The sequence below is a fragment of the Camelina sativa genome, chromosome 5 (assembly GCF_030686135.1).
Source record: "Camelina sativa cultivar CO46 ecotype springtype chromosome 5, ASM3068613v1".
NCBI classification, from domain to species: Eukaryota; Viridiplantae; Streptophyta; class Magnoliopsida; order Brassicales; family Brassicaceae; genus Camelina; species Camelina sativa.
The window spans coordinates 5,007,489-5,026,408 of record NC_141884.1 but is presented as its reverse complement, the minus strand read 5'-3'; the positions used below and the strand labels follow the sequence as shown (position 1 = coordinate 5,026,408).

At 33.9% G+C, this 18,920-nt stretch overlaps 4 protein-coding genes and 2 pseudogenes across 6 annotated transcripts; 5 read left to right on the top strand and 1 right to left on the bottom strand.

Annotated features, from left to right (window-relative positions):
* Positions 1 to 1,364: 1,364 nt before the first annotated feature.
* On the top strand, positions 1,365 to 2,684 carry LOC104788910 (putative F-box protein At5g41510 pseudogene; annotated as a pseudogene).
* Positions 2,685 to 5,404: 2,720 nt separating this feature from the next.
* On the top strand, positions 5,405 to 5,716 carry LOC104788909 (F-box protein At5g41490 pseudogene; annotated as a pseudogene).
* An 838-nt stretch (positions 5,717 to 6,554) lies between these two features.
* On the top strand, positions 6,555 to 8,825 carry LOC104785570 (uncharacterized). 2 transcript variants are annotated; one of them, XM_087513136.1, is made up of 3 exons: positions 6,555 to 7,275; positions 7,351 to 8,429; positions 8,519 to 8,825. In XM_087513136.1, exons 1-2 carry the CDS (start codon positions 6,763 to 6,765, stop codon positions 8,422 to 8,424), a joined length of 1,587 nt encoding a protein of 528 aa, XP_087369262.1. In that variant the 5' UTR covers positions 6,555 to 6,762; the 3' UTR covers positions 8,425 to 8,429; positions 8,519 to 8,825. The 2 variants fall into 2 exon arrangements, with proteins under 2 accessions (XP_087369262.1, XP_087369261.1); XM_087513135.1 differs by having other exon boundaries at positions 6,563 to 8,429.
* Positions 8,826 to 8,875: 50 nt separating this feature from the next.
* Positions 8,876 to 10,264, bottom strand: LOC147943279 (putative histone H2A variant 2). Of its 2 annotated transcripts, XM_087513137.1 has the most exons (3): positions 10,147 to 10,264; positions 9,897 to 10,009; positions 8,876 to 9,402 (listed from the first exon to the last, which is right to left on the bottom strand). In XM_087513137.1, the coding sequence occupies exons 2-3, from the start codon at positions 10,005 to 10,007 to the stop codon at positions 9,106 to 9,108; spliced, it is 408 nt and encodes a 135-aa protein (XP_087369263.1). In that variant the 5' UTR covers positions 10,008 to 10,009; positions 10,147 to 10,264; the 3' UTR covers positions 8,876 to 9,105. The 2 variants fall into 2 exon arrangements, with proteins under 2 accessions (XP_087369263.1, XP_087369264.1); XM_087513138.1 differs by lacking the exon at positions 10,147 to 10,264 and having other exon boundaries at positions 9,897 to 10,121.
* Positions 10,265 to 11,086: 822 nt separating this feature from the next.
* On the top strand, positions 11,087 to 12,959 carry LOC104785569 (uncharacterized). The gene is made up of 3 exons (XM_010510810.3): positions 11,087 to 11,946; positions 12,034 to 12,205; positions 12,303 to 12,959. Exons 1-3 carry the CDS (start codon positions 11,539 to 11,541, stop codon positions 12,665 to 12,667), a joined length of 945 nt encoding a protein of 314 aa, XP_010509112.1. The 5' UTR covers positions 11,087 to 11,538; the 3' UTR covers positions 12,668 to 12,959.
* Positions 12,960 to 15,710: 2,751 nt separating this feature from the next.
* LOC104788908 (UDP-glycosyltransferase 72B1-like) lies at positions 15,711 to 17,338 on the top strand. Its single transcript, XM_019245202.2, has 2 exons — positions 15,711 to 16,333; positions 16,368 to 17,338. Exons 1-2 carry the CDS (start codon positions 15,745 to 15,747, stop codon positions 17,198 to 17,200), a joined length of 1,422 nt encoding a protein of 473 aa, XP_019100747.2. The 5' UTR covers positions 15,711 to 15,744; the 3' UTR covers positions 17,201 to 17,338.
* Positions 17,339 to 18,920: the final 1,582 nt, after the last annotated feature.

Here is an 18,920-nt window from a genome sequence, read left to right as displayed (position 1 = left end):
TGTTGTCAGATTGATGGTTCTTGGATAGCAACCAATGTGCATTTAAGATTGGGCTGGTGGTGTTGTATTGGTGAGGTGCGAACCTTGTTGTTGGGGGCCAAGTGTATAAGACGGAGCCCCTTCCCTCTGCATTCAGAGTTAGAAGCGTTCTTGTGGACCATGGAGCGGATACGTGCTGCAGGGATCGCATGTCAACATTTCGAGATTGATTGTGCTAAGTTACTCACTATGGTGCAGTCCCCTGAAGATTGACCGTCCTTCTCCAACCTGCTCGATGAGTTTAACTCTCTGGAGTCCTTTGCACTATTCTCCATCTCTTGGATCCTGCGTGCGTCAAATTCGAAGGTGGATTGTCTTTCCCGTGCTTAGCGTTCTTATCTCTGAAGTTTCTTTTGTAAACCTCTTTTCTCTGGCTTAGACAACTAACCGATGAATTTCTTTTTAATTTATTGTTTGGTTGATAAAAAAAAATACACTTTTTAGTTAAAGAAAATAGTTGTAAATGAGTTCAAAGTTATTAAAATATATATATATATATATAATTCTTTTTGTAAGTAAAAACAATGTATAAAAGTAAAGAGATAAACTTTTAGTTTAAGAAAATAGTTGTTTTTTTTGTTATAATACACTAATGTATATCCATTTACAAATCTACTATCTACATTACCACTAAAAGTGTATTTGTATACACAAATATATTTTACTGTTAAAATATACTCTTTAATCTTTACTAGTACGAACAAATTGTCTTTATGAACATATTAAATAACCTATTATATGTCTCTTCGTATTTCAACTTTATGATAATAACAAATTGTCTTTATGAACATATTAAATAACCTATTATGTATATTTTTCTTACAATAATATTTTCTAAATTTTAAAGTTGTTTAAATTTTAATATTTTACTTATAATGGCCTTTTAATATTTTTAAAACTGTTAAAAACAAAACTTTTGGAAGTTTATAAAGACTTTTTTTTCTTGAAAAGATTTTAAATAAAATTAGGTTCGTTTTTCTATCTTACTTTTATATAAAACCTTTTTATGGTAGGTTTTAAATTTTTAAATTTTTACTTTTAAAAAATTTAATAAATCTAGAACTGACATGTGTCATTTGGAAGTTTAGAAATATTTTTTTGGTTTTCTTTTATCTATTTTACTTTTATATAAAACCTTTTTATAGTAGGTTTTGAATTTTTACATTTCTATTTTTAAAATTTTAATAAATTTAGAATTGATATATGTCAACATCTGAATGATGTAATTGTCACATTATCTTATTAGATTTTCCCTTTGGCCACAAGAAATCAGAGGAAAAGGAAAAAAAAAAAAAAAAAAAGGTTTTGATTTGAAGGTCGAAACAATGACGACGATGATCTCCGATCTTCCAATGGATTTGATAAAAGAGATTATATGTAGGCTTCCCATGAAATCTGTGAAAGCTGTGAGATTAACTTGCAAAAGTTGGAATGATTTATCCAAAAGTGAGATCGGTAAAGTAACAAGACCAACAAGAGAAGGGGAGACTATGATGATCGTGGTGATGCCTCGCAAAGTTTATCTAATGAGCGGCTTCTTCGACGAAGTTGATCCATCTATAGAGCAGAGAGGTAGACTTAGGTTCCATTATCACGTCAACATATCCCGAATTGACCACTATGAGGGTTTATTGTTATGCATATTGAAAGACGTTACTAGGATTGTGGTTTGGAATCCGTATTTGGGGCAAACAAGGTGTATCAAACTCAGATATGGTTACTTTCCACAAAGCGCTGACATGTCCAATTATTCTCTCGGATAAGAGGATAAAGAACTTTGTCGTCACTTCAAAGTCTTGAGGTTTGTAGATTTTTTCAAATTTCCTCCCGAAGAGCAATTTGTTTGGTATGAAATGTACGATTTTGATACTGGTTTATGAACAACTCTTGACGTCGCTCCATACTGGGGAATAGATTGTTCAAGCAGTAGCGTTTCTCTTAAGGGAAACAGCTACTGGTGTGTGTCAGAAAGGAGCTGCTCAGAAGGTGACGAGGATCACATTATCTGTTTTGATTTTACAAGAGAGAGATTTGGGCCGCTTCTGCCTCTGCCATCTTGCGTTAAGAAACCTTCATATATACACCATCTAATAGATCACAAAAATGTATGTGTTACTTTATCTTGTGTTAAAGAAGAGAAGATTGCAGCCTTATTTTGGCATGAATATCCTTCTGAGTTTGAGATATGGATTACAACTACGATTGAAGCCGAAATGGTGTCGTGGAGCAAGTTCTTGAGAATTGATACGGGGCCTTGGATAAATCTCCCAGAATGTTTCTTCATTGACGAGGAGAATAAAGTCTTCATGTGTGTTGGTAGTGACTGTCGCTATCCCAAAACTTATGTTGACATCATTGGAGAGGCTGGATACTTAAAAAAATTGGATCCTGGATTACCTGTAGGCCAAAACTACCATTGGCCACGCGTGAATTTGTATGTTCCAAGTTTGGTCCAGATCAAGAAACTTTCACGTGTGGACAAAAGGATTGAACAAAGTAGTATAGAAAAACGTCGGTTTGATCAAAAGATGTCGAGACTTGCTGAAATTGAAAAGCGAATGAAGATATATATCAATATTAGGAGGCACGGAGGTAGAACAACGGGAAGATCCAGTCAAACATTTAGTTTGGTTACTATAAGTTAAATGTAAATTTTTTTGTGTACTTGTATCTTATATACTTTCTATTGGAAGTGAGACTTAATTAATATGGCGATTACAGTAGTGATATGGCAGGAGCAGAACATTGAGTGCTGTGTAAGTTTTAGAAACGCTTGCAACGTGGTTGGTGTTGTCGGGTTTCTTTTATACTTTCTACTGTGTTATCCAACAATAATGTTTTTTTGTTTTGTTTTTTTTGTGTTGTGATGAAGGATTGAACTCGTGTGTGACAAAAATAAATCAGAAGTTGTGTTTTGTTACCAGTAATTTCATGTATGTGGTGAAGGTCTTTGCTACTTTTAAAAACCTGTTTGTACATTTTGACTCCTTTTTTTGTTTGGTTTCAAAATATAACATGTTTTGGAGAAGTTTTTTTGTTTCATAATATAGGATGTTTTCAAATTTCAATGCAACTTTTAAATTAGTTTAGTATTTTATATTATGCAGTATTGTTTCTGATTGGTTGAACTTGTTAAAAGTAAAGACTTCTTAATCTGCGTGTTTTGCTTAAAACATCCTATATTTTGAAACGGAGGGAGTATTTCTTATCGTTTTCCACGATCGAGACCAATTGGTATACTGAAACGCTATCATGCGTCTCACGTCACACTATATATGTGACGATTGAGCATAGGTGTACCAGTTAGCTATAAGTAATTAGACCATTAATGGATGGTCTGTTTTAACCACAACTGCAGAAAGATGTAATCGTTTGAATACATGTACGTACACGACTGCGAGGGCATTCATTTGATTGTTTAACTACTTTTGATCTGAGAATCAAATCATATCTTTAGAAAAAAAAACAAACACAATTTAATTTAAGTCTCTTGGAGTTCACTGTTACTTTTTCTGCATGAGTTGCGTGGACGAAAAGGTACGTGTAAGTGTGTAATCTCTCTTAATAATTTCACGAAGATTTTGAATTCTCCTTGCTTGTACTAATTAAGCATTTCCTCTCTGCTTATGGTCCTCCATTACATTCCCCTGTTCCAGATTCTATTATTACAAAATTCAAGGAAAAACATGTCTTCAAGAATAGCAGTGCTTATAGTTCAAATGGAATAGAGGACAAGGTTCCTCCATCTGTCAAGCTTGTTCTCTTGTTCTCTGATTCTACTCTGTTGTTGCTTGTGTTTTAACACAAAACTAGATTAGGACCCGTGCTAAAGCACGGGTTGAAATTTCTTTTATTTATATTATAATTTTATAATAAAATACGATTCTGAAGATCATGATTAATGCTAGATCAGGACGTTAGAAACTTTTAAAATCAATCATATAATTTATATTTTATTCTAAAATTATAATATAAATAAAAGGAATTTCAACCCGTGCTCTAGCACGGTCCTAATCTAGCATTAAGATTAAATTTTTAATTTCTGAATACGATCCCGAAGATCACGATTAATCTTGTTAAATTAGCGAGATTTGATTACTTTTTATGATTGTGAGTATATTTTTATCCCTTTAACTTTTTTATTGATGTGGTTTATCAATAAAATCTGTGGAAAATAAATTGGTAATATTGTGATTCTAGATATTTGGAACCATATACGTGATCTTCCGAAATAAAGTTTGGAATATCCATGAACTATCAATTTAGAATAACCCGTTTAAGATTTTCTATTACAATTAAGGTTTTATTTGTTACAATTAATATATGGATTAATTTACAATGTATGTATAACCTATTTGTAACCATTTATTAAAATTATAAAGTCTACCAAAATAATGTTGTGTACTTCCGTTTTATTATAAAAGGATTTGGCATTTTACTAGAACTGACTCAAATTTGACTAGATCCTGAAGCCCACAATGGGCCCAACTTTACTTAGGGTTATTTATGTATCTTCTTAAACTGTTGTGTCGTGTACTTTTTACCTTAGCCGCAAGAAATCAGAGGAGAGAAGTACCACGAAGGAAGATGGACGGCTCAGTATGATCATAAGATTATTATGATTGAGACAAGTGAGAGAGAAGAAGAAGTTTGTTAATTATAATGAAAGGTTTTTAGGTTATTGAACTTTAGAACTGAGAAAACAGAGGACAAAAGCTGTTTAACTTAACCGACTCAAATTAAACACACCTTTTAACAAGAGTTAAAACCACATTCTAAAACCTTCTAACTGGATTCGTCTTCTTCATAATATTTGAAGTTTGTCACGTTATAGCGATACTATCTAGAAAAACCGAAGTCTCAAGCTTTAGGGTCAAAGAGACTTTGACAGATTCAATGAGACGTTTGGAACAGGGGAAATCCAGAGGGATGCGAATTTGATACTTTCATGACTTCAAGACACCATACTGTATTTTGCATTTTTTGAAACTCTGTTGGAGCTATAATGATTATTACCCTCAAGGGTTGGCAAGAGCAGCCGAGCAGAACACTGAGAGGGGTTGTGTTTTGGAAATACTTGGAGATGCTCTTGGAACCATATGCATATATATCTTTCATGAATCATGATAGATAAAGTACATCATGGTGTGTACTTACGATACGAGTCGTTTAACTTAAACCGACTCTTATTAACTTTCTAAACAGAGTAAACGACATCTAAAAGCCTTACTAGATTCTAGAGCACACGCTAGGCCCAACTTTATTTAGGGTTTTTTATGTATCTTCTTTAATTGATTTGTGTTTTGTATACTTTTTTCATTTACCTTAGCCGAAAAGAAAAACATTTGTTGTGTCATTTTGAACGATGACGACGACGATGATCTCCAATCTTCCAAGAGATTTGATAGAGGAGATTATTTCATGGCTTCCCTTGAAATCCATGAAAGCAGTGCGTTTAACTTGCAAAAGTTGGGACGATTTATCCAAAAGTGAGAGCTTTAGGAAGAAGCACATTGGCAAAGCCACAAGAAAAGGTGAGTCTATGATGATCGCCATGATGCCTAACAATCTCTATCTAATGAGCGGCTTCGTGGACGACGTTGATCCATCTATAGAGCATAAAGGTCAAATTAGTTTCCCGAGCAAACAAGTAAGCATAGATCGACTCTTCCACTAATACTAATAAACTCTAGCTTCCTTATTCTAGAAATCAAAAACAAAAACGAACATAATGCGCATGATTATTTCGTGCAACACGAATGAGCAATAATTAATCAACCATTCCCTCAACACGAAGAAGCAAATATTTTTGAATGTTTTTCTCTCGGCGAAAATTCTAATTTTTCTACCTGGAACTACAAAATTAAATTAAATAAATCATTAATAACCAGAAACATCTAATTTTCCAGTTGCTACCAATTCGTGATCATGACGAAACCACAACCACATCCACATGCATGATGCATTACGTTAATCACAACCTCGTTTGGGATACATTTTTATTTAATTTATGTTTGGGATTCTTTTTTATATAATCACAAAGGTTTTATAAAATCACAAAATTTGCGTGGAGACTGGAGATGATTAGTCAATCTAGTATTATGTATTTATGTTAACATAGAAATCCAACCTAGTTTTGATGATTACATTTCCCTATGAACAATAGCTAATTCTTGAATTTACAACAAATAATTTCCGAATCAAAAGAAATAACAAACTTTAAAAGCAAAAGCACTACATCAAAAACTTGTATTTGGTTTATAATATTGGTCAATATTATATTTTTTATAACACACCTTTGTGGACTAAACCAACACTTGTGATTTCCTAGTTTGTTGTGGGGTACAGAGGAGCCTAAAAAAAGAAGATTTGAGAGAGAAAGACAAAACAAAACATAATGCGCATTATTTCGTGTAACACGAAGAAGCAATAATTAATCATCCCTTAAAAAATGGCCACAATTATAAAGACAAGTAGACCCACCACACCATACCAAAACCAATCTCTTTATCAGTGCTTGTTCAAATCACAAAGTATTCAAAAATCTTTCATTTGTTTTAAGTTTGAACCAAATTCACGTAAAGTTACAAAAGGCACTGAGACAAAACCGCACACGTATCTTTACCCTACCACACCATTGATATTCTCCCCATTTTTCTTCTCCTCTAAACAAAACAATAGCTTTGTCTTCAGGCAAAGCAAGAACCTTGGGGATTAGGAAAGATGGTTCAGAGGAAGACTTGTCTAGTACTCGAGTCTTCTTTCAATTCCCAACCAGCTGAAACTCGATTCGGTCAAGAACATCTCAAGAACCTTGGACCGGAGATGATGATGATGAAGAGAACAAAGCCTAGGAGGAAGCTTAAAGACAATACTACTGTTTCTTCTCAATCAGGTAAGTCACAAGCAACACCAAAGCATGATCTTGTTGTTAAAGTGACAGGTGGTTCACCTAATTACATGAAAGGCACCAGTAGCTCCGAGGCAAGAAAGGAGAACAAGGAAATATTTAATCTTTCTAGGAATCAGAAGAACCAAACCGGTTCAAAACATGATTCTCGTTATGGAGTTAACAAGGAAAGAAGTTATAACAAGCCGAGTTCTAGGATCGGTAGGGGTTTGACAAAGGCTCCTAGTTTCAAGAGATGCTCACAGAGAGCTACTTGTTCTTCTACTTTAAAAGATTCCAAGTTTCCAGAGTATCTGATGCTTAATCATGGCGACACATATGATCAAGTAAATGGAACCTCTGTTTTGAAAGTTTGTCCTTACACGTATTGTTCGCTCAACGGTCATCTTCACTCCGTGCAGTATCCTCCTCTGAAAAGCTTTATATCCTCGAGGAGACAGAGTTTGAAGTCCCAAAAGAGTGTGAATATGGAAGCTTCTAAGGAAGAGTTTGTGAAGATAAGTATAGAGGGGAAGAAAGAGTTTGAGCATGGAAGTGGAGGTGCTTTTGAGGGTAATATTGATAGTCCAATCTCAGAGACTCTTTCTGAAGGAGCACCTCGTTCTGAAACTGATTCTGATGATTACTCTGATAGTGCTGAGATGGTAATGTTTTCAGAAGGTGATCATGACACCGAGTTAAAAGAATCTGGTTTGGAGGAGACTTTGGTAGATGAGGTTCAAGAGAAAGCAAACAGAGATGGAGATGCTTATCTTTCAAAAGAATCTGATTTGGAGGAGGCTCTGGTGGAGGACTCTATGAATGAGAATCAAGATATAGGAAACAGAGATGGAGAGGCTGAACAATCTTGTTGCTTTGATTCTGAAGTTATCCATATGACCAAGAACTCAGAAGCAGATAACGCAATGGAGGAGACTTTGGTAGATGACTCTGTGAAAGAGATCCAAGAGAAAGAAAACAAAGATGATGATGTTGATCAATCTAGTTGCTTTATTTCAGAAGTTAATGATAAAGATGATGCTGGTGAAGAGATTTTAAAGGATAAAGCTGAAGATTGCAAAGAGGAGTCTCAAGACCAGAATGAAGTTATATTGATGACAGAAGAAAACACAAAGGTTCCATTTAAGCGTACACGAAAACCCTGCAACCAAGAAGAGCCAGACTCTACCATTTCATGGACTATCATCAAATGCAAGAAATCTGTTGCAGAGACTGAGGATTTAAGAGCATTCAACCCAATAGAACCAAATTACCTTCCAATTGTAGTGGAGGAGGATGCTGAAAAGGTTGACCTCAAGCATCAAGACATAGATGAGAGGAGAAACTCAGAGGATTGGATGATTGATTATGCTCTGCAGCGTGCTGTTAGTAAACTTGCCCCAGCAAGGAAGAAGAAAGTTGCATTACTCGTCGAGGCATTTGAAACTGTGCAACCTATTATGCCACATGGAAGACACCTTCAAGCCTGCAATTAATAAAAGTAAAAATAACAACATTTCTTATAACTCAGCTAGTAAAGTAAACCAAAGATATTGCAAGTTGTGTTTATGAACAACTTTCTTGCTGCAGGTCCAGGGTTGATACAAGAAAGGCAACTGTGGGAAGATGAATGGACTTTTAATTATTTACCTTCAAGAATCAAACCCAAGTGTAAACTTTGATGGTTTAGTTCCTAGCTCTGTGTGGTAGTCGTGCTCCTCAATCTATGAGGACTAGTGTGTGCTTGCTTGAAGACTAAGTTCTGGGATAGTCTTATGAGTTTGTCTAGTTCTTCTATATAACTATTTAGAATTGTGAAACAATCACATGCCGTTTGTCACCAGTTGCTATGAATGTTTGAGTGTTGGTTTCATCATCTAATCGAGGATTTCAATTATCTGGGTTACCTAAAAGAGGGGCATGCAACAGTATAGGAAGCCAAGAAAATCAAGAAACCATAATCCTTAATCATGTAAGCATTAGCAAGTCAAAGATCACAAGAGTATTGAGTCTAAAACAAGAGAGTAGAGACCTACGAGTTAAAATGAACTCATATACACTTGAGGGCGTCCATAAGAGAGCAAACTAGATCAATAAACTAAAAAATCCACTCCTAAACCTGAAGCCAGAAGCTAATATAGGAAAGAAAGAACATAGTACTCGGAGACGGAGGAAACTCAATCCTTGGTGACTTTGTTGACAAGGGACTTGTGGATGTGAGGGATCACACCACCTCCTGCAATAGTTCCTTTGATGAGAGTGTCAAGCTCCTCATCTCCCCTGATTGCAAGCTGCAAATGCCTTGGTGTTATTCTCTTCACTTTCAGATCCTTGCTCGCATTCCCAGCCAACTCGAGAACCTCTGCAGTTAAGTATTCCAGAATAGATGCTGTGTAGACAGCAGCAGTGGCACCAACTCTTCCATGTGCTGAAACTCTTTGCTTGAGTTGACGATGAATACGACCCACTGGAAACTGAAAAAAAAAAAAAAAAAAAGACCATACTTAAGAAACAGAACAAGCATATAACTTAAGGCACAAAGAAAGGTTTCTCATTAATGAGGTAGATCTCTTCTTAGCTATTGTTAAAGTATACATAGGTACAGAAGAGACTTAAACTAACCACATAGTTCTTTTATTCGCTTGATCATTCATAAATATTAACAATGTAATCAAGTGGTATTATTAAAAGCCATATCAGAACATAGACTTCTATGGATTCAGTGAAGTCTACAATTCATTGGATTGGATTGGATTACATTACATATACAGATCAGTATCAATTGGGTGTCAACAACAGTACAGAACATGAAATCTACTTATATCTTACTCATACGAATGAGATAAACAAAAGACAAAGCTCCTAGAGGCATTGAACATATAAACAAAACAAAAAAAAAAAACCTAAAGCAGACATCAAACAGAGAGAAGGAACTAGGCTAGGGCTAGGGGGTTGAGGGGAGGGATACCTGAATACCGGCACGAGAAGAGCGAGAGATGGATTTCTTCTTAACACTAGTGTCCTTGTTAGCTGCCACCGTCTTTGCAGCGATAAGCCCTTTCCCACCTTTACCAGCCATAACTACCAAATCAAAAGACGCGAATCTATTTCAATTTCGGAATACTAAAAAAATAGAACAGACCCGTCGTCGCGTCGAGTTGAGTCGAATCGAACAGTAGAGCAACGAGAACGAGAGCGGGGGAGTCAAAGAGATGTACCTGAAAACGAGAGCGGGATGCTTCAAAATTGTGCGGGAGAGAGCTTTTTATTAAAAACCAAAATTGGAGTTTGGTGGTGGTGTGGGGATCCTTGTGGATTCGTTTACTAGTCTTATCTATTTTATATATACTGTGAGAAAACCCAATTTATACCAAAATCGATTTTACATTTTTATTTTCTACAAAACTTTCCTTATCCAATCGGTAAATCTCTATGCAAAAAAAAAAAAAAAAAGAGTTAAATTTCTATTTTATTTGATCTAGGAATTTTTTAATATTATTTGATTTGGTTATTTGTCGTTTTAAATTGGGAAATCAATATTTAATCTAAAATTATATTCAAATAGTTTGTTGTTACAAAACTAGTGGGTATAAAAGTATAAACACCACCTTACTTACATGATGGAATTTTAAAGGAAAAAAGATCAATGTTATTTGAGTGTGCAAATAATCAAATATTATCGAATCAAATGTTAATTCTTTTTAAATTTACTAAATTTTGATTTTAAGAAAAAAATCTATATTTGTTTTGCAAGATTGTCTCATCTTAATAAAATACGCTTTAGTGGATCGTATACACACAACAATTGAGATTATTACGGTGTAGTATGTACGGAGAGATACTAAAGGAATATGCCAAAACACGTAAAAGTACGTACGTCGAAACCGGAGGGCCATTTCCGTCATATCAAACCCACTCTTTCCCCCAAGTTATTCCGGGCGAAGTTTTGCTAACAGACTCCGCCTCAAGTGGAGTCATTGACACGTCCCTCTTAACGACGAACCTTCAAGGGTATTCTAGACTTCTCCCCAAACCATGAGCCATCCGATCTTAGCCACCTGGACTTAGTAAAGAACAAACACCGTTGATCTCACGACACGTATACCCCTCTTATCGTTTTAAACATGTTTAACTATATTTGATGAACACGTAGGATACACACGTGTACACAATATCATCTTCCCTTTATAAATCCCCTAAAGCAAAGCTTATCCTCTTTACTCTCTTCGTTGTTTCAGATCACGCAGATTTTGTTTTCTTTTTGCCTGTTATCATCTTCTCAATCAATCTACCATTTGAAATCTCCGGCGAGAATCAAAAACCAGATCTCCGTGTTAAAAAAAAAATTGATGAAAACGACGGCGAGATTTGCGTCGGAGTGTCGTTTTAATGATAACAAAAGTTGACGTTTTCGCTTCGTCGCGTATCTCGGAAACTTTATAAACCGTATCTAATTTTCATAGCTAAAAGTTAAAGCGACGTTTCTCTTTTTCTTTTTTTTTTAAAAAAATCGTTTGCTCAGTTTCGAAGCTATCCCATTGCTTTATCTTCAATTTAAGATCATAGATTTGGGAATTGTCCGATTTGAATTTTTTTTTGGAGTGATCGAGATGCCATTTCATATGAAAATCCAACCGATCGATGACTCCTTCGATGTATCGGAAGAGGTACCTTTCCCGGAGACGATGAAACAAATGCCGAAATCAAGGCTGAAGCGTCTCTTTGAGAGACAATTCACTGTTAAGAACGTTTCGGAGAAGTTTCCAGGCGTTGTTGATGTGGAGGCACCGCTTTCGAGAGGTAACTCTGGAGATTTTGAGCCGAGCTCGGTTTGTTTAGCGAAGATGGTTCTAAACTTCATCGAGGATAATAACAACAACGGTGGTGGTGAGAAACAGCGGTGTGGACGTAGCCGTTGCAATTGCTTTAGCGGGAGTGGTACGGAGAGCTCTGATGATGAAACTGAATGGTCTGATGGTTTGAAATGTTCTTCGGGTGAAGCTTGTGAGATTCTCAAGGTATGGGTTCCATCGTTTAGTTCCTAGACTCATTATGTTTGTTTCGATTAGCAGAAACGTGATGTATGGAGATTCAATTTTTTGTAGAGTTTGGTTCCTTGTACGAGTGTTTGGGAGAGGAATTTACAAGCTGACGTGACTAAGATTGTGGAAACAAGTAAGAGTTGCATGAAAAATGTGGCCAATGGGTTAATGAGCTTAGGTTATGATGCGGCTGTATGCAAATCTCGCTGGGAGAAATCGCCTTCTTGTCCTGCTGGTATAGTCTATATAGCTTTGATCTTTCTGTAAAGCCAAAGCCATTTCGTAGCTTCTTGCTTGACAATAGAGTTGGTTGTTTTGTGAAATGGAAACAGGAGAATATGAGTATGTGGATGTGATAATCAAAGGTCAAAGATTGTTGATTGACATCGACTTCAAATCCAAGTTTGAGATTGCTCGTGCAACAAAGACGTATAAGTCGATGTTACAAACTCTGCCTTACATCTTTGTTGGGAAAGCTGATCGGCTTCAGAGGATCATCATGCTTATATGTAAAGCGACAAAGGAGAGTTTGAAGAAGAAAGGACTTCATGTGCCGCCATGGAGGAGAGCTGAGTATGTGAAATCCAAGTGGTTGTCTTCTTATGTTCGTGATGATCAAAACTCAGATGAAGAAGTGAAGCAGGAATCAGTAGATATGATAACTGGATCGATAGGATCCATAGTCTTTGGTGTCTGAAGGTTTGTTTTTATATATATGTGACATAACCTTCTAGAGAGGTGTGAGATTTAGTAGGAGTATTTGAATCCCTTAATGGTTTTTTGATATTAAGGGTTATGTAACAGAGGATGATCCATACACGCCTAAAAGTGTCTCCCCCTTGGTCTTTTTTTTTGCTGGGTTGTAAGGGAGAGTGTGATCCATCCAAATCTATGGTTTGCTTTGTGAGGACTATATCATTCTAACTACTACTATACCTATATGTTTTGAGAAACTCATAATATAGTGTCATTTTTTTCTTTTTAACAAAGAATATCGTTTCAGAACCTGCGTTCGATGAATCAAAAAATACGCTATTCAACCACCAGTCCACGCTAACATACCATTATGGCTTTGTTAAAAGCTTTTATATAGGTATTGTTTCCACTAAACGGAGATCGTTAACGAAAAGTTAATTCTGTTGATAAATTAACAGCTTAAAATGGCTAAGTCAACAAAATTTTACTATTTATCAAAAAATCGAATTAAACTTTGTTATTTAGATAATATTTCAAAAGTTCATATTTTTTTCGTCCTAAAGTTGAAAATTAGTGATTTTTTGACATTTTTTTCATTATTAGTTCTATAAATTTAAAGAATATGAAAATCCAAATAAAAATACTTATCAATCATTGATTTTAAAATATTTATGAAAATTTTATGTTATTGGTTCTATGATATATAAATAACTGTTAAAATTCCATGTTATTTATTTAATGATTTGTTTTTGGATTTTAAAATCTACATTATGTTTAAATAGATTTGAAAGTGAAAACAAAGAGGATTCGAATCCAAGGATAAAACATGTCATTTTAAAATTCATATATTTTAATTTTCATAATTTTACTAGAGTGTTTGTTTTTATAGATTCTGCTTCAGCAATTGATTGAGCTATTTAAAGTTTTTCATGTAAGCACTAAACTTTCAAGTTTGCTCAATCTTTTTCTGACAAATCAACTTAATTGGATACCAATTATCTAACTCTTTTAGAGTTGTTACCTTATTATCTTGTCTGACTTTTGCATTAAGTGATCATGTATCATCTATATATATAAACAACTGATCAAAAATTTCATTTTTCTCTTTGTAAATATACATATACTAAAAATTAATAAAACATAGTTCTTAAAGAAAAAATAGAAAATTAATTTTATTTCATATTTGAAAAAGTAATAATATCTTAAATATCTTTGTAAGTATATATATATATATATATTTTGTAATCTCATACTTAATAGTTTTACTACTTGTCCAACTAATTTTAAATAAAACTATACTAACATTATCATAAATTAATCAAAAATTCAAAAACGTTATTTTGAGAAAATTATTTGTTTATGTAAAGGTGACTATCTACACTCATTTTTCTTTTAGGACTGATAATTGACAATATAATTTATTTAACTATTGTATTATAGTAATTAATTGTATAAATTTCTTAATTATTTTTCTTATAGAATTAGTAATTTAAAATTACAATTAGTATTAACTTTATATACATATATGAAATATATTTTTATATTTATTAAATTGTTTAAATTTTAATTTCTTATAATTTACAAATATGTTAAAACAAAGTTTTTGTATAACAAATAACAAAATCTCTAATTGTTAAAATTGACACGTGTCGCGATCACATAAATTACTAAATTTGAAAACCAAAGTTTATGTAATAACATAATATTGAATACGTTACCAAATCATTCACCGATTGAAAAACTTAAGAAAATTACATTAATTTCTTGTTTTTATAATCTTATTTTTCTTATATTATGTTAATTACTAATTTTAACACATTAAGCCTTTTTATACTTTAATAATTTTTCTGTATAAATTTTTTTTTACTATATGATTATAAGAAATAATAATTGCAAGTATTTTGCTTATTAACTGCAAATATTTTTCTATTGAAATTAGTGATTTGATAGATAACTTTCCTATTAGAATTAGTGATATAATATATTACTTTTAGTTTTATATACTTTTTAAAAATATTAATTGCAATCCTTTTATTTTTAGGATTTTTTTTTATAATTACCAAATAATTTTTTCACACATATCAAAATATTATCTATATACTTGACACATGTCACGATTATCAACTTCATTTATTATCAAATCATTAGTTTAATTATTTATATGTAAAAAAGTCAGAAAACATAATTACATTATATATATATATATATATATATATATATTCATTTGGTGCTGGCTTTTTGTCAAAGTTCTTTATCAGCTGAGCTATTGGCTTTTGGTAATATGGTTTTATATTACACCTTAAGTTCATATTAAATAAAAAATTCTAAAGAAATTTATGCCGCATAACGGGTGTCTAAACATAGTTAAGAGTTTAAAACAAAAAAAGATGCGGGATATAATTTAAAATTTATGTGGAATATTAAATATGTAATTAGGATTCATAAAAATATACTTTTTTAATTTAATGGGCCTTCAGAATAATTAAATATATACTTATCAACAGTAAAATTTCAGATGTTATATGATATTTGGCGGCTATAGTTTTGTGTTCACCCACGATATAAAGTGTTTAATAATATTCGCATCACAAAATACTAGTGATAAGTTACCTAAAACATATTTAGTTGTGCATTACGGAATTTACATACATATATATACGTATATATAAATATTTTCTGTAAAAAAACAGCATATACATATTACGTTTTAAATAAATGATATTTTTAACATCTTCTAAATTTATATAAATCACATATAGATAGATAGTATTGTTAAAAAATGATACAATCAAATTAGATAACCCCATTTTAACTATAATTATTTTTAGTTATAAACATTGCTTAAAACACAACTTCCGATACGAACGGGTTAACGTGAGATGTGAGATTCTAATGATACACACACGAACTCTCTCTATAAAGTCATTACTCAAAAAAACCTCTCATAAACTACAAAAGAAACAAAAGATACGTAACATTTAACAAATCACAAGCTACAAAAGAAGAAGAAGAGTGAAACAAAACTCTAAAGCGTCTAAAACAAATCATAGTTGAAAGTTGAAACTTTTTGCATCATCAATGGAAGAGTCTAAAGCGTCACACGTTGTTATCATACCGACTCCAGGAATGGGTCACCTCATCCCATTCGTCGAGTTGGCTAAAAGACTCATTCACCGTGACAGCATCACCACCGTGACCTTTGTTGTCATTGGAGAAGGTCCACCGACAATAGCTCAGAGAACTGTCCTAGACTCTCTCCCTTCGTCAATCTCCTCCGTCTTTCTTCCTCCCGTCAATCTCACAGATCTCCCGTCAACGGCTCGTATCTTAACTCGTATCTCCCACACCGTGACTCGATCTAACCCTGAGCTCCGGCGAGTCTTCAACTCTTTGACGGAGGAAGGTCGTTCGCCGACGGCTCTCGTGGTTGATCTTTTTGGTACAAACGCTTTTGACGTAGCACATGAATTTCAAGTGTCACCGTACATTTTCTACCCATCCAATACAAACGTCTTGTCGTTTTTTCTCCATTTGCCTAGACTAGATGAAACGGTGTCGTGTGAGTTTTGGGAATTAACTGAACCGGTAAAGCTCCCCGGATGTGTACCGGTATCTGGTAAAGATATTATTGACACGGCTCAAGATAGGAAGAACGAGGGATACAAATAGCAAGAGGTACAAAGAAGCCAAAGATATTATTGACACGGCTCAAGATAGCAAGAGGTACAAAGAAGCCAAAGGGATTCTTGTGAATTCATTCATCGAGCTAGAGCCAAATGCTATAAAGGCTTTGCAGGAACCGGGTCTTGATAAACCGCCAGTTTATCCGATCGGACCATTGGTTAACACTGGTAAGCAAGAGGATAACGAGTTTGAAGAGTTGCAATGTTTAAAGTGGTTGGATGACCAACCGCTCAGTTCGGTTTTGTATGTGTCATTTGGTAGTGGTGGTACACTCACATGTGAGCAGATCAATGAGCTTGCTCTTGGTCTTGAAAAAAGTGATCAACGGTTTCTTTGGGTCATACGAAGTCCAAGTTCGGCTGCTAATTCTTCCTATTTCGATTCGCATAGCAAAACCGATCCATTAACTTGTTTACCACCAGGGTTTCTAGAACGGACAAAAGGCAGAGGTTTCGTGATCCCCTCTTGGGCACCACAAGCTCTTATTTTAGCCCATCCATCTACTGGAGGGTTTTTGACTCATTGTGGATGGAATTCGACTCTAGAAAGTATAGTAAACGGAGTTCCACTAATAGCATGGCCATTATACGCTGAGCAGAAGATGAATGCTATGTTGTTGACTGAAGATATACGCGTAGCATTTAGGGCTCATGCGGGCCATAACGGGGTGGTGAGAAAAGAAGAGGTGGCTAGAGTGGTGAAGGGATTAATGGAAGGTAAAGGATTGATTAATGAAGGTAAAAAAGGTAAAGGAGTAAGGATTAAGATGAAGGAGATGAAGGAAGGAGCTTGTAGGGTTTTGGAGGATGATGGGTCCTCTACAAAGGCACTTAATCAGTTAGTCTTTTGACCTTAAAGTAGCAAGTCTACCAAAGAGTGAGAGTTAAGAGCAAACTGGTAAGGTCTCCTTCCTTTGATGAACTTGAACACTCATATCTTGTAAATACGGTCATCTTGTAAATATGGTTAACTGGGACTGATTTTTTTATATGCGATATTATATTGCTTGACATCAACTTTCAAACCGATCGACGATTTAGATAAAAAGATTACAAGTCAAAACACTCCTGAATATTTTACGTTCGGTGTAACATCAACTCTTATGAATCTAAACCTCATCATGATTGGTGGTAATTCACACAAACCAGAAATTGAAATATTGCTTGTATAGGTAGTTCACATTTGCAAAACAAACACTAAAACAATAAAATTACCAATGTGTAAGTCAAAGAAAAGAGTCAATTGTGTTTTTGTCTTTTTGAAGACGCACCTTCTTCTGTTTTTTTTAACCTCATGACAAGTAACAAAAGACATTTTCTCCTTTTTATAAAACCGATCTAGTCCCAGTTAAAAAAAATGGACATAATGGAGATACAAATTGGTTTTGATTGGACCTAAAGTTCAGAACGTGTTCAAACCAAACTACTCGATCTAGATTTTAAGCCCAACAAAAGCTAATATTTATTTACTTAATAAGACACTTGGACACTAAATACAACAAAACACAATGAAAATACTAATGAAACACAATATAATGGAACATAACAACCATGAGAAAACAATAAATATAGAGTATATCATTTATATATATATGTGACATAACCTTCTAGAGAGGTGTGAGATTTAGTAGAATCCCTTGTAGTTTTTGATATTAAAAAGGGTATGTAACAGAGGATGATCCATACACGCCTAAAAGTGTCTCCCCTTGGTCTTTTTTTTGGGCTGTAATATGTGTTCATTTGATTTTAATTAAAAGGCTATTTAATTTTTGCTTATTCTAATTTCATTTGATATTAACTATGATTAATAATATTTGTTCACAAAAAATAAGGTTAAAAATATGAAATAAAATTGGTGGGATTAGGTGTTGTAATTTTGTTAAACAAAAATTATTGTAGAAAATAAAAACAATGTAGGTGTTGAATTATGATGTGGAAGAGAGAGAAGATGATATGGAGTGTTAAAAAGGAAAAAGTGGATCCATCCAACTTTATGGTTTGTTTGGAGAAATTCATAATATCGTTTCAGAAGAAAATGAGCGGCTTCTATCGAGATGCTACATTTCCTATATACTAATAACAACATTTGACTATATTCTAAAAATGCAATAGTTAATCTGGTTAGTAAGTCGCTGACGTAAGATATGAAATTTTCGTTTGAACACCAGTTTATGTTAGTTAAAACTATAACCAATGTAATGGTGTTTACAAATTAATTAACTAGGCTCTGAAGAAGCTGATGAGAGAGATTAAAAAGGATTGGGGAAGAAAATTAAAACAGGAGATAAAGCAATATGCAAGGAACATATATAAAAATATTTCAAACAAAAGGTGAAGCATCTAGAGAAGAAAGAGAAACATCTTTCTGAAGAATGGGACGAAGAAAGAAAAATCATGCTAGGGAAAAAGAAAAGACGCATGATAGGAAGATAGAGGTAACGTACATAACCTGAGGCTTAATTATATCAAGATGTTGAATGATAAATTATAAGGAAAACATCACGACTTGTTGTAGTTAAGTGATTATAATAAATAAAGAAAAGCATTTTCGGAATTCCATATACCACAATT